At 37.0% G+C, this 14,532-nt stretch overlaps 1 protein-coding gene across 2 annotated transcripts in view; it reads left to right on the top strand.

The window, feature by feature from the left end:
- RNF38 (ring finger protein 38) overlaps window positions 1-14,532 on the top strand; it is a 164,702-nt gene that overhangs the window by 143,932 nt on the left and 6,238 nt on the right. The window contains exons 3-9 of one of the 2 annotated variants that reach the window (XM_072404543.1): window positions 5,639-5,832; window positions 7,821-8,034; window positions 8,130-8,297; window positions 8,779-8,949; window positions 9,347-9,508; window positions 10,780-10,886; window positions 14,391-14,481. In XM_072404543.1, the coding sequence (XP_072260644.1) occupies window positions 5,639-5,832; window positions 7,821-8,034; window positions 8,130-8,297; window positions 8,779-8,949; window positions 9,347-9,508; window positions 10,780-10,886; window positions 14,391-14,481 (1,107 nt within the window). The remainder of the gene's footprint in view (window positions 1-5,638; window positions 5,833-7,820; window positions 8,035-8,129; window positions 8,298-8,778; window positions 8,950-9,346; window positions 9,509-10,779; window positions 10,887-14,390; window positions 14,482-14,532) is intronic. The other variant, XM_072404544.1, reaches the window with a different exon arrangement.

The following is a 14,532-nucleotide window of genomic DNA, read 5'->3' on the forward strand; positions in this document are numbered from 1 at the left end:
ATGCTCAGCCCATGGATGATCAACGAACGACCGTACACACGAACGATGTTCAACGATCGTCGCCCAATCCGATCCGCCGGTCCGGTCGTTCGTTTCCAACAATTTTCCTCGTTCGTCGGCGTCGTTGGTTACTTTTTTACGAACGATTTTTTGCCCAATCGATCGTTCGTTGTTCGATTGGAACGATAAAAATTGGAAGTGTGTACGCACCTTTATAGCAGCTCAGGCACCAGGTATTGTGGAAGCAAGGAGGTGTTATCTGTATTAGCAGGAAGTGAAGGAGACTTAGGGGCAGCTAAGGTGAGACTTCCTGCAGCAACTTCTCATAATGTATCCAAGCTGATAATGCTGTCTGCTTTCACTTTTGCTTTGGCCACAAATTTACTTTAAAGCTGTCTTCCAGGCAAACCACTGAGCAGAGCTGAACATCGATGTTTCTGATGGTTTTTTATGATTGGTTAATCAGCACGTTGATAAGTTTATCCTTACTCTCTGTGTTATATGGACAGCATTGTGCAGTGCAGCAAAATTTTTTCAGTGACAGGACTGTCTCTTCCAGAATGCTAATATTCATAGGAATTGGGATGGGAACAGATTCCGGTGCCTTTTGCCAGCTATGTTTGAGAGTAACCAATAACGATATTGCATTTTTTTTTTTTTTTTTGGTAGTTCAGCTTTAAAGTACATCTATTAAAAAATGAAGACAAAGGCACCTAGCACATAAGTAAAATACCAGAATTTGAATAATATAAACCCCAAACCGCAAGAAATCAGACCAAAAAAAAAAAGACAACCTTGTCTTAGTTTAAAAGAACAAAAATCTCAGTAGTCTTATCTAATAAAACCATCCCCCTCCCTAATATTTTATTACAAATTACACATGCATAAAGAAACCCAGAAAACTTAACTTTTGTGTGACATTTTGTTGTGTGACCTAATGCCATAGGCAATTACCTAATGCCATAGGTAATGCTGTGGGCCCGATTTAATAAAGCTCTGCAGAATATAAGACTGTAGTTGGCCTGGAAATGATTTCTTGAAAAAATAATTTGCTGGTGGCAATTTTTTCACTCCTGGACCAAATCCATTCCAGGTATGCTGAATTACCTAGGTTCTCCCATACGAGTCTATCGTCTCCAGTCACGCTTTAGAGCTTTACTAAATGAGGCTCAGTGTGTTTTAATAATTCCAGTATCCTAATTGGTATTGGACTCTAATATTTCTGTAGCTGTTGGGATGTGTTGATCATTTCTTCATGTGTTGATCATTTGCAGGTATAAAAATATACTTTTATTCCAGATATATGTTTAGATCTCCAAATGTGTGGCTCTATTTTGATTCATAAAATAGTTCTCAGTTTGAAATAGCTTAAGGATATTTGCACTGATTACTGGAGCTTTGTTTTCCACTTATTGGTAAATAATTGTTAGAAGTGTGTATATAAAAAACACAATTTATATTGCAGTTTTTAATTTTCTCACATTTTGTTTCCTGTTGGTAAGTTTGACAATTTCCTGAAATGTGCGCAGTCTGTGGCCTTGTGTGTATTTCTTTTCCAGTTAACCATCGTCTTGACGTCAAGCCTAAAGTACTAGTGATTTGCCCTAGAATCATTTTGAAGACATTGACTACCCTTTTTCTATTTACCCTCATCCAGACTTGTGTTTTTCTCTCCTGTACCTTTTGAGAAGTATGAATTACTGTAGCTCATTATTTATGCATGTTGCTTGAAAGTCTTGGATACATTACAAGCATACCAGTGTGAAGCTGGCTCATATTACCCTTTCCCTTATGCACTTTAGTTGGAAATCATATTTTCTGAAATGTTATGGCAGATTTTTTTTTTCTTCTAGTAGGATAACACCAGGAATTAAATTTTTATATTAGTTTTTTTTTTTCTTTTTTACTTTCCACGACCACCCCAGTGGTTTCACTAATGTATCCTCCTACTATTTCTGTGCAGTTCAGCTGGAGTCGGCATTTGATCTGTGTTTTGAGAAGTACAAAGATTTACTAAAACACTAAAATTTTTGTGTTGGGTGGTGTTTCTTCTAGCACTGATCTCTAAATCCCCATATAAGACAAAATGCTTATATGCACCAAGTACTACAAAAACACAAGCTTGTTTATAGGAATCCACTAGGGATTCTAGGGAAAAGTTTTTCAGCCTGTTAGACAATGACCATCCAAATCCTAACATCATTATTGTTACCATTGTCACTGTCAATAGAATTTTTGCAGAATCTTTATTTTTAGTGTTTGGTTTTTCTCGTACGGGTACAGTTAAGAGAAGTGTTTCTTGACCTTTTTAATATGAAGAAACCCTTGTCATGACTTTCAGGTTTTCATGGTACCCCTGCTATAATGACTATTTCCACAGCTCACAGTACATTAGTGTGGTGGTCAGTAGGCGGAATCTTCCCACTGATCAGCAATGACGGAAACAATGTCACCCTTATAGATAGCCAAAAAATCATTATTGTCACCTAAATTGAGATTGCTCAAGGACCCCCTGGCAACCTTTGGAGGAACCCTTGTTGAGAAACACTTCTTTAAATACTGGAATGTAGAACAAACCGGAACATTTTGTGATAGTCTCTAGATTATTCTGTGGCAGTAAAGTTATATTCCCTCCAGTGTTTTCTTTTATGAAGTGCACATTATCATAACATTTAACTTTTAATGTATTTTGTGTATTACACATTGAAAGCTGAGCGTGTTTATTATACCTGGCGTCTTGGAACATGTTTGTTCCATGCTGTATATCTGAACATGCACAGTCCACACAAGGATTGTCTGGTTTTGCTGGCTTTCCCATTGTAAGGTTCTGACTGCAGTAGGTGGCATTTTTCATAACATAGATTTTTTTGGTGTGCTTAGCTTCTTTGTTGTTAGGAGCTTTTGCGGTGCTCTTTGGCCAACCCATAATACTTTGAGAATCCTTTCAAATGGGTTTTCTTCTTTCTTTAATATACATCGGTTAATACAGATTAACATTTCAATCTGCATCTCCTCCATTTTTATAGTGTAAGATACTCTTATGAACAACTGCTAACAATATATTGATGGAGAAACTGTAAGGCACAATTATTGTGTTGAAATTGTATATTTAAATGCCCTCTTGTTTATTTAAACATTTTTGTATGTATGGATTCAGTAACCCTCCAATTTATCTATCTAGTAATATTGGGGTTACCAGGCACTGCCCGAATGTTTGTCCCCTTTTCCAGCCAACTCTTTTTCTCTTGGCTGTGCCATGAAGATAAGAGTCTCGCTGTGTTTTCTTCTTCAAAAGTTCTTACAACTCTTAAAAGCAGTGCTGTGATGGGGGTTGGGGCAATACAAAAGCCTCAACATACTGGCTGGATTTGCTTGGTTAGATACACAGCATTTCCACTTGTCCTGTACTGGATGCAGCGTCTGCTCTTACCATCATTGTTTTAACATGCATGCATGCCCTTCTTTTATTTACCGTCAACCATTCTCTGCTTCAAAACAATATATCAGTGTTTTGCCACAGACTGCAGATGGTGTCCCAATCCAGTTTTTTTCTGGCATCATCTATTTGCACGCTCTTGAACCTTCTGCCATTTGGCCCAGTTTTGGGAGGTTACCTTTTAATTGAAAATTTCCCATCATGATGGAGCATCTAAACACACACTTACCCTTCTTTGTTTCAACTGTAGCTGAATTTAAATTGCATTGATGCATTTTCTTTCAGGGGAACAGAAAAGGAAAATGCAAACAGGTTTTTTGGAATTCAAAGGGCCTGAATTGGTGTTTGCATAACACAATTTGTATTTAAAAGGAGTTCATGTAGTGTTCTGGCTTTGACATGCAAATGGTGTTGAAAATTCAATTTGAGTAACTTTGATGAGATTGCTGTGCTTGGCGTAATTTCTTCATGTTGCCTGTACATTTTCAGAGCAGTAATGTCAGATGCAAAGCTTTTAAGATATCTTCATACATGTAGAAGTTGTTTATGTTAAGGAAAAACAAAGTCTGATTTCATTCTGTTTGAACACTGATCAGGTTATACAGGAAATTCATATCCCATGAATGCCTTGTGTATTCTGTTGGCAGCATCTTTAAATGTACAAATTGGTGCCCTGGGCAATTTTTTTTTTACTCTTTAAAACACAATGGAGCCTTCCTAAAACCGAGCATATCTGCATGTTTTTTTTTCCCCATCAGAAAACCCCAAAAAGAAGGGATTCTTTTTATATCATAAGAAAATTCCTGGATTCATCAGGGCCACAATCACTGGTGTTTAGCACATGCATAGCCTAATAATTTAGTTGATGGCTATAGGTATCAACTGACAAGTAATGCTTAAAATTAGTTCCCTTGATTTATCAACTTGTGCTGGTCAACACTAGACAACTTTATTACCTGCGTTCAACCAGCTTTTATTTGAAATAAATGATTAAATGATTGGATCAAGGTCACAAAGTTTCAATCAGAAATCGGTTGGCAGACCTGTTTGATCATGGCCAATAAGGGCAGACTGATGATGGATGAAATCCCCACAGAAAAGTACATAGACAATGTATGGGGAAAAAGGTAGAGCCACTTTACCACTCTTTTCTTGCAGTCATTGCGAGTGCAGTAAATTCCATTTTGAAAGTTAACTCCAAGAAAAGGGACAACTTGCAAAAAAAAATCATAGACCTGAGCAGAGGATAATATATATATATATATATATATATATATATATATATATATATATATATATATATATATATAATATTTGTATGCTTTAACATACTGTTTTCACTCCTCATGCATTTCTGTTTTTATTTTGTTCCAATTGAAAATGGGCTTTGTGACCCGCATTACTTTAAATCCACAGAATGAAAGGCATACAAATTTTGTGTTTTAAGAAGTAGTTGACATAGACAAAATGTGCTGTAAATATTTTGTATCTCCATGTACTATGTGTTCGGGTATGTTTTAAATCACTGAGTTATTGAACATGAAGTATTTTGTTATTCCTTTAAGTATTTGAACATTGCAGGGTATCTAATACCAAGAACAAAAATGTTATATATTGAAAGATATCAGTCCTTAGATTAGGTGGAATTCGTTTTCTTTATCACTGTTCAGTATTATACTTTCTGTCTGGGATTGGCTGCTCTCATTCCTGCTTTGTATCTTTGGTGGTGTATTGTATCCTTCTACCAACAGCAGCATTATCAACCCATAGAGGGGCTGTCGTTAGATGACCTTTATATAGGTGACTACAAAATTAAAGCCTAGATTCAGCCTGCGTACAGCAACAGGGTTTTTTTTTCTTTTGGATAAATATTTAGCTTTATGAATAAATGTTGACCATTCTAGGCACCGCTGTCTATGTAAATGGTTTGTCTCAACTCTACCTGTCAGTTGTGCTGGTCTGGATATTGGTGGGGGGGGGGGGATAAGACTTGCTGGCAAGATGGAAAATGAGTAAATACCAACTTGTTACAGGGATAAATAGGAAAAACAAAGTTATATTTATTTGTCAAAATTAAACAAGAATAATTTAAAGGCATACAGGTTTAATAACCAGTACAGGTCAGCTAGAAACGCCCAATTTGTAAACCTGAGATCTTTTGTAGGTTTCTTGTTTTAATTATTTGCATTCCTTGTCTTTCAGAACGAAGACAGTCCCAGCCCAAAAAGACAGCGATTATCTAATTCAGTTTTTGATTACACTGCACCATCTCCTGCACCATCACCGCCAATGCGACCATGGGAGATGACGTCAAATAGGCGGCCTCCTTCGGCTCGACCAAATCAGCACCACTTCTCAGGGGAAAGATGCAACACTCCTGCTCGCAACAGAAGGAGGTAAACAAATGTTTCTTTAGTTGTAGAAGGATCCCCTGGAAAATGAAAATGTATATTTAAATTATATGTATGAATTTTATTGTAAAGAATCAATTATTGTAAACATCAATGTAATGTTCCTTTTAAAACATATATAACAATTTTTTCCTGTTTAAACAACTTTTAAAATTAAAATCAATACCTTTTTTCTTGGTGAAGTTTTTTTTTTTTTTTTTTTTTTTTTTTCCCACTTTTGAGTTGGTTATGATGAGTCATTTGCATTTAAATTATCTTTTGTGCATAATTGTTGGCCACCAGTGCTGTATTCTCTTGTCACTTTTGTTACTAACACACAATTTTGTCTTTGACATCTGTCAAATCGAAGACAAATACAGTTCAATGACATGTTAGTTAGTTCAACCAAGAATAAGCCAAGATTCTTTTTCTACTGGCATTTTGAGGGTAAAAAATCCTCTTATCCTTACTATATACATGAGTTTGTATATAAAATATTATATATACACTTAAGCTTCTGGTACCAAGTGCCCTCAGGAACCACACTATAGCTCAGTCCTTCCCACATTCCAACTGCCTTCAGCATGCACTAGGCAAATGCTGGGAATGCCGGTGGCATAGTGGAAATTTTCTGAGCCAGCACGTCACCAGGCTGCCCCCATGTGCCTGATATTCCATAAGTGCATAAGAACAAAGCTAAATACTTTGTGTGCATGAATCTTAACTGGATTAAAATATTTACTAAAAATATGTTGGATAAACATTTTGCCCTAATATTGTTTTAATTAAAGGAAAACAAAATTGCTGATATTTACAAAATGTATGTATTTTTACTTTGATTTACACTGTAAGAATTGCTAAAATAAATCATTTTGTGCAGATACCTAATACCTGTACCAGGTCTGGCCATACAGAATAAAGTCCCTGATATATCAACCCCCACAATCAATGGCTAACGATAATCTCACATTACTTCTTTTATCTAACTCTTCATTCAGGCCCTCATCTCAGACCATCTATTACTGCTACATAATCCAACATCGCAGAAATGGAGGCACATCAAAATGCCCACTTCATATAGAGCTTTATTTATTCATTCACCATCACCCTTACTAAATCAACACATTTTTATGGTGCAGCTTTTAATGTGTGGGCTTCATTCTATAGTAGCTGCCAGTTTAGGGGCTGGATTTTTTTGTAGTTGCTATTCCTTAAATAGGGGTATAATGTTGAAGACCCCTAGGAACGACATCACAGAGCAATTGTCCTAAATAGGCAGGCAGTGTAAATTCTGTGCGTGTCATGTAACTTCATTTACATCCACATGTGAATTACACCCACATCTGCAAACCCTATGTTTATGCTAATGTATTTATACTTTTATAAATCCTAAATACTGTTCCTTTATTTTCTATTACATATATACCACTAGAAGAATTTTCGTTTTGTTTAAAAAATACATATACATTCCACACACCAATTCTAAAAGGGTGCGTGCGGTAACTTCCTCTCTTGAACAGTGTTACTCAGAAAACATGTGCCTGATGGAAGATTACTTCTCATCTTTTTTTTCTTGGGGCAAAGATAAAATGTTGAATCTCCTATATATTTGTTCTTGTGACACTGGGTACCAAGGTTGCCAAGCAGGAACACAAGATGGCAATAAAACCCTGACATGTGTTTAACACATTCCTTGCTCGACCCAAAAATAATTGCTTTGGCTAAAGAAACAGTTTACAGTCATTTCTATCAGAATATTATGGTATCTTTATAGCAGAAAGTGTGTATTTGGTCTAATCTAAATCAGCCACCATATCTAAGAACTGATTAACTGCAGTACATACAATTGTTTTTTGGTTGAGATAAACTTTAGGTTGGTGGACTATAGTCAAATATATTGATAGTGTAAAAGTGGGAATTGGCATCTAAACTACTTTACACAAACACTGCAAAAAAAAAAATGGATCTCTTTTAATCGTTGTGTTTTTATTTAGCCCCCCGGTTAGGCGACAAAGAGGCAGAAGGGACCGACTCTCACGCCATAATTCTGTTAGCCAAGATGAAAATTATCATCACATTTCCTATGGTCAGCCGCAGACAGTAGAGGAGCCCAGGGCCTTTCACCCTCCGAATGTATCTCCCCGCATGCTACACCCAGCTGCACATCCACAACAGCAAAATACTGTAATGGTTGACATTCATGAGCAGGTATAGTAGAGTTTTTCATTTCCACTACTCACCTATTGTTTTGTCTGTTGATGTGTAAAAAAAATGGTAATTGGTTTATTCATTCTATCTTCTAGATTCACCAGGGTACAGTACCGGTTTCTTACACTGTTTCAACTGTAGCACCACATGGTATCCCTCTGTGTACGGGGCAACACATCCCTGCTTGTAGTGCACAGCAGGTTCCAGGTTGTTCTGTGGTGTTTAGTGGACAGCACTTACCCGTCTGCAGTGTGCCTCCTCCAGTAAGTCACAAGTAGCTCTCACATTTACTATTACTACTACTGTTTTTAAGTTGGTAAGTAGTTCAGAGAGTAGGCTAAGAAAGTTACTCTAGTATCGACCTTGACAGTACAAAACGTTTAGTTGTGGTGACCCTCAGTTGGTTTGTTCAATTTACTGTTAGACTAAAAAGGTACTACAGTTGCAAACATATTGCACAGGTTTGGGGATCACTGAACATTGTGTGACTTTTTATGCAGGAAACTGGAAGACGTTTAATCCTACTGTTCCACAGGATGATCACATTACCTGATGACCTGGTTTTGTTTTTGTGACACACATGAAATCTCTGCATGCAAATTGTACTAAAATGCAGACATTTTACTCTGTTTGGGACAATACATTTTCCGTATGACAGGTTTAGGGGGATGCTCTATGAATCTGAAATTATCTATATTGTTCCCTCCATATTGTAATATTTTGATTTTATTGTGTCTCTTACAGATGCTTCAGGCATGTTCAGTTCAACATTTACCAGTTCCCTATGCTGCTTTTCCACCCCTTCTTTCCAGTGATCCCTTCCTATTACATCCACCGCACCTTTCCCCACATCACCATGCTCATCTACCCCCTCCTGGACAGTTTGTACCGTTCCAGGCACAACAGTCTCGATCGGTAAGCTTTTTAATTTATTCACTTTACTTATATATGTAAACCCTATTTTTTTTTTTTCATAGGAAAGGGTTAAACCCCCCTATAAGTTTGTGTTTTTTTTTATTTATTTTTTTTCACGGAACAACAGGAAATGTAATTAAATCTACTCAAAGTAAATAGAATTTTATCAGAGTTGCTAAAAGTTTCCAAAACAAAAAAAAATGCCTTTACATAAAGGTATAAACAACCTATGTAGCTACCAATATATATAGCCATTATGACGTTTTAAGAAGATACAACTTGACGACAAACTTCTAAAAAGTTGGTTTGCTTTTGTGTTTGAGCAGATTTGTTTGTACTTGCTTGCACCTATAGAACCTAGGTTATTTAAATAATATAAAAATTTCCTTCTCTGCAGCCCCTACAAAGGATAGAAAATGAAGTTGAGCTGTTGAGTGAGCATCTACCTGTGGGCGGTTTCACATATCCTCCACCTGCACATGCGCCTACATTGCAGCCCTCTGCCCCATTACAGTTCATAACTCATGATCCTTTGCACCAGGAGGTTTCCTTTGGAGTTGTAAGTAACATTTTAACAAATGATTATCAGTCACGTGGCTGTCAAATGTTTGAAGACTCCTATTTACTTATGAATATACAGCTTTCTGCAGGTTTTTTGTGACCGTGGTAGGTAAATTCTCAGATTGGTAATATAACGGCCCCGTTCATTTTGTACCAATTGTTTTGGATGTTAACATTTTTGTGGAAAAATAATTTGAAGAATGTACCCTTTAACTAAATCTTTCTAGGTCACCCCAAGTTTGTATGTATTCCCTACACTGTATTATTATTATTAAACAGGATTTATATTGTGCAGCGCTGAATGACCCTCTGAAACATATGACCTTCTGAAACATATTTTTTCCTTCAGCTGAGACTCCTTATCATCAGTCATACTTGTTACTTCCCAACTTTACCCTATCTGACATCAGCATGATGTCAGAGCAACCTTTGAGTAATGCCTGGCTGCCAGCCATTCTGAAATGAGAGAATCCTTCTTGTATGTGTAATACCTGCACAGTAAAGATAAAAATAGATTCAATCTGCAGAAAAATCAAGCAAAACATTTGAGAGGTTATCTGTTAGTTTTTTCTGGTCTGATAGCTTAAGGTGTTACATGATGATTCAGTATATGAATTCCATTTCACATGCCTTTATTATTTTATTTATATGGCATTAAAACCAAGCTATGACTTTAATGGGAGCTGGGTTACATTTTTTTCTTTTAACACGCTTATAAACTAATAAAAGTGTTTTGGGTTTCTGTGTAAGCAAACCTATAATACATTATTACATAATATTACTAGGGGCATGTTCCCACTACAGCTACTAGATGTGTTTTCCAAACCACACGTGTGGTAATGTTTACACAATTTATGTATGTGTCTTTAGTTTTTAAATTCCGTCTGTCAGGGATTGTTCAATATATTTATCATGTTATACTGTTCCTGCCACTGCTGAAAGTCCCCTGGTGGTGATGTAACTGGTTCTAATTCCTGTCATTGAATTTTTCCAGACAGCTTGGTGTGCATGTAATTGTGGAGCAAATATAAATAGATGTGTGGGGTGAAAAATATTTATTAATGTGATTGTACATTTTTTAAAAAGTTGTACTGCACCAACAGCATTTAAATTCCCCATGAAATTTTCTAAAACAATTATCCCACACCTGTAACAAGCTCACAGCTTCTTCCAAAAATATCCCTATAGGAAATCTTTCCTAAGGGGAACATGCATACTTATTAACTCAAGTTTTGATACATACTTTTTGCTTTGTTTTTGTTCTTACAGCCTTATCCTCCATTTATGCCAAGAAGAATTACGGGACGTAGCAGATACCGATCACAACAGCCAATACCACCGCCACCTTACCATCCAAGCCTTTTACCTTATGTTCTGTAAGTGTACATTAAATATTCTTCAGTTTGGCACTCCACTGAAAACTGTGGTGCATGACATTTTTATTTTTCTTAAGGCTCAAGTGGCAATTAAAACTCTTCTCTACTCTAGTTGTGGCACCCAGCTAAGCTTCCCTACTCAAAAAAAGCTTAGCATGAAAGTTCAAACTTGAAATTTTGTATGTTTTGCTGCACTTGGGTCCCATCTCTGATTTGGGTTTCAGTAACTAGTGTTTTTTTTTTACTAACACACATTTGTGTAATTTGGGGGTTGCCTACCTCGAGCAGTGATCCTCATGTTCTAGTGCATATAAAAATAATTTCTCTCCTGTTTAGTATGTTTCTGCTACCCAGAATGTGTCCAGTCCTGCACTCTTGGGTTGGAAGTTTTTACCCAGCTTTCTAGCCTATTGCAGAGTAATAACTAGAAGTATAATGGGCTGTGCAAGGGCTTGGCGTTGTATTGTATTAGGTCAGTGACCCCATTTACGGAAGATGGAGCTTGCACAAAAGTACCTCAAAATATTCTTCCTAGAGCTCCCCGTTGCTTGTCTGCCCTCTACATCTGGAATTCACTTTTAATGTGCACCCAGAAGCTGAATATGGGTAAAAGTAATCTTTTTGTCCATACACCTTCTGTAACCTCTTTCATCCATTATCCGTGCTTAGAACATTATTTTATTTCGTACTTTGTAATACTAATCCTGTTACAACTTTAGGACTGAGTGAGCACTAGGTATCCCTCTAAGCACTATCAACCAGTGTTCCTCCAGAGGTAGCTAGAGGTTACTTGAGAAATGAACAATTTGTGGCTCTCAATTTAGGTGACACCAATGATCTTTTTGGCTATCTGTAAGGGTGACCTTCTTCCCACTGGCAAGCAATATAAGAGGTATACCAGACATTCTTCCGATTTAACCACCACTGTAGATATAGTAATTATAGCTATGAGTTATAGCTATGACTCTATTACATAGAGTTATGTAAAGAACTGAAGTTTTTTTTTTCAGTAGTTCCCCCTGTGAAAATGAGGTTGGAAAAAATGCTGGTATAGTGTGAACTATAAAATCCTCCAGCTACCCATATTGTGCAGCAACGTTTGTATCATCAGATGCACTTCAGATATGTTAGCGCATCTCTAATATATTCACAATTCCAACTTTTTATGCATACTTTTCTTTGCTTTTATTATAGACTACTCTATTATATAAGTACTACTCTTTAGAGTTTAATTGTTTTGGTAGGCTTCCCAATAAAAAGTAGATCAATAAAGGTAAATAACTGTTTTGACAGAAATGTTACATGCAGTTATGTCAAGATCTAGTTTTAATAAATGCCCTTAAACTGTTCTGTTTAAAGGGGAACCTATTACTGTTTTATAAAGTAACTTCAGGCAGACAGCACGTGGAAATGCCTATGTCAACTATACTACTTGCTGGAAGAATCTGTTTAGCCAGGCTTGTTATTTACACAGATCATTTAATTCTTTAAGAAAGGCAGTGCTGGAAAGGAGCAGAGACTTTTTTTTTTTTTTTTTTTTTTTTCCTGAGGTACTTTTCCTTTGGATTCATAACCTAATATATGGTTTTACTTTGTTTTTTAGAAATTTGAACTTGGTCCATAGGGCTCCAATTTTTGAATACTTTTAGGAAATACATTTTTTTTTTTTCAATATTTCATATTTTACCTGCAAAAAAATAAATATTTATAGTGGCTACTACTACTAGGTTTGAATCTTAGCCAGATCACTATCTGCATGGAGTGTGCTTGTTTCCTCCATATTCTTTTCTCCTCCTCCTCCTTTCGCATCCCAAAAACAAACTGGTAGGTAATTGGCTTCCCCTTGAAAATTGGTCTTATATTATGTTAGGGCAGGGGTCTGCAACCTGCGGCTCCTTGTTGTGGCTCCCTTCGGCTGCCGTGGGGAGATCTCTGATGGGGGGATCCCCTTCCTCCCAAGACACTGCGGAGAAGGGGGATTCCTTATCCGGTGTTCTAATGAAAAAAATCCACCAGTGAAAAAAATCTACCACGGGGCGTGTACAAAATGGGTGTGTACAATGACATCCCCCTCCTTTGAACCCCAATTCCTCTGGAATGGGGAGATGTACAAAACCAAAAATGTAGGTGCAAGTGGGGGACACCTGTGACTAACACCCCCTAAAATTTACTTGTTAGGCTATCATCAGAACATAAAGAACTCTGCCCATCAAAAAATCTACCGTTACACATTGCTGGAGGCACCTGAACCCCAATTTCTCTGGAACAGGAAGGGGGTACAGGTGAACAAAATTAGAGGTGCAAGTGGGGGACACCTGTGGCTAACACCTCCTAAAAACTCCACCCATCAAAAAACCCCTACCCTGTTACACATAGTTGGAGGCTTCTAGCACCTAAACCCCAATTTATCTGGAAACGGAGGTACAGGTGAAAAAAATTTGAGGTGCAAGTACGGGACACCTGTGGCTAACACCTCCTAAAAATTCATAAAAACTCTGCCTATCAAAAAAATCTACCCTGTTACACATTGCTGGAAGCATCTGAACCCCAATTTCTCTGGAACGGGGGGGAGGTGGTACAGGTGACCAAAATAGAGGTGCAAGTGGGGGACACTTATGGCTAACACCACCTACAATTGAATCGCTAAGGCATCATCAGAAAATAAAGAACTCTGCCCATCAAAATAATCTACCCTGTTACACATTGCTGGAGGCTTCTAGCACCTGAACCCCAATTACTCAAGATTGGGGGGTACAGGTGAACAAAATAAAGCTGAAAATGAGGGACACCTGTGGCTAACACCCCTTAAAATTTCATCGCTAAGGCATCGTCAGAACATAAAGAACTCTGCCCATCAAAAGAATCTACCCTGTTACGTTAGAAGCCTCCAGCTAATGTAACAGGATGATACGTAGCTGGAGGCTTCTAGGGGCATAGTTCATTGTTTAATTTATTTCAAAGTAGGCCTACACATGCACACTTGTTGTAACAGGTAAAATTAAAAAAATATTAAAACTTTTAAAAGTTTATAAACTGTGTTATGTTTTGCGGCTCCAGACTATTTTTCTTTAGTGGAAGAGGAGGCAAAATGGCTCTTTTGATAGTAAAGGTTGCTGACCCCTGAGTTAGGGGCATTATAATGAATATTGTAGGGACTATAGTTTGTGAGCTTCTCTGAGGGGACAGTTGGTGACATGACCGTGGCCTAAATCAGTGCATAATATATCGGAGCTATATAAATATATGATGATAATTCTAGATAAATTTAAATTTTAAAATACTTTCATGATAATTGTGCTATTACAATTTTGGCAAGTTTCATTTTGCTTAGCAAGAATATTTGTGCCTTGGCAAACCCAACTGAAAGGACTCTTCTTCCACCAGTTGAAAACTTTGGGTGCATCATTATTTTATGACTAAATTATTTACTTTACTATATAACTTGTTGGCTGTTTGATTTCATAACAGTCACAAAATTGTATTTTTATTTTATTTTTTTTTTAGTTCCATGCTTCCAGTGCCTCCTACTGTAGGACCAACCTTTAGCTTCGAGTTGGATGTAGAAGATGGGGAAGTGGAAAACTATGAGGTTGGTGTATGTATTCACAAACATGTTTTTATTTGCTAAAATATTAGTTACCTATCT

This window comes from Pyxicephalus adspersus, chromosome 3 (assembly GCF_032062135.1).
Source record: "Pyxicephalus adspersus chromosome 3, UCB_Pads_2.0, whole genome shotgun sequence".
NCBI classification, from domain to species: domain Eukaryota; kingdom Metazoa; phylum Chordata; class Amphibia; order Anura; family Pyxicephalidae; genus Pyxicephalus; species Pyxicephalus adspersus.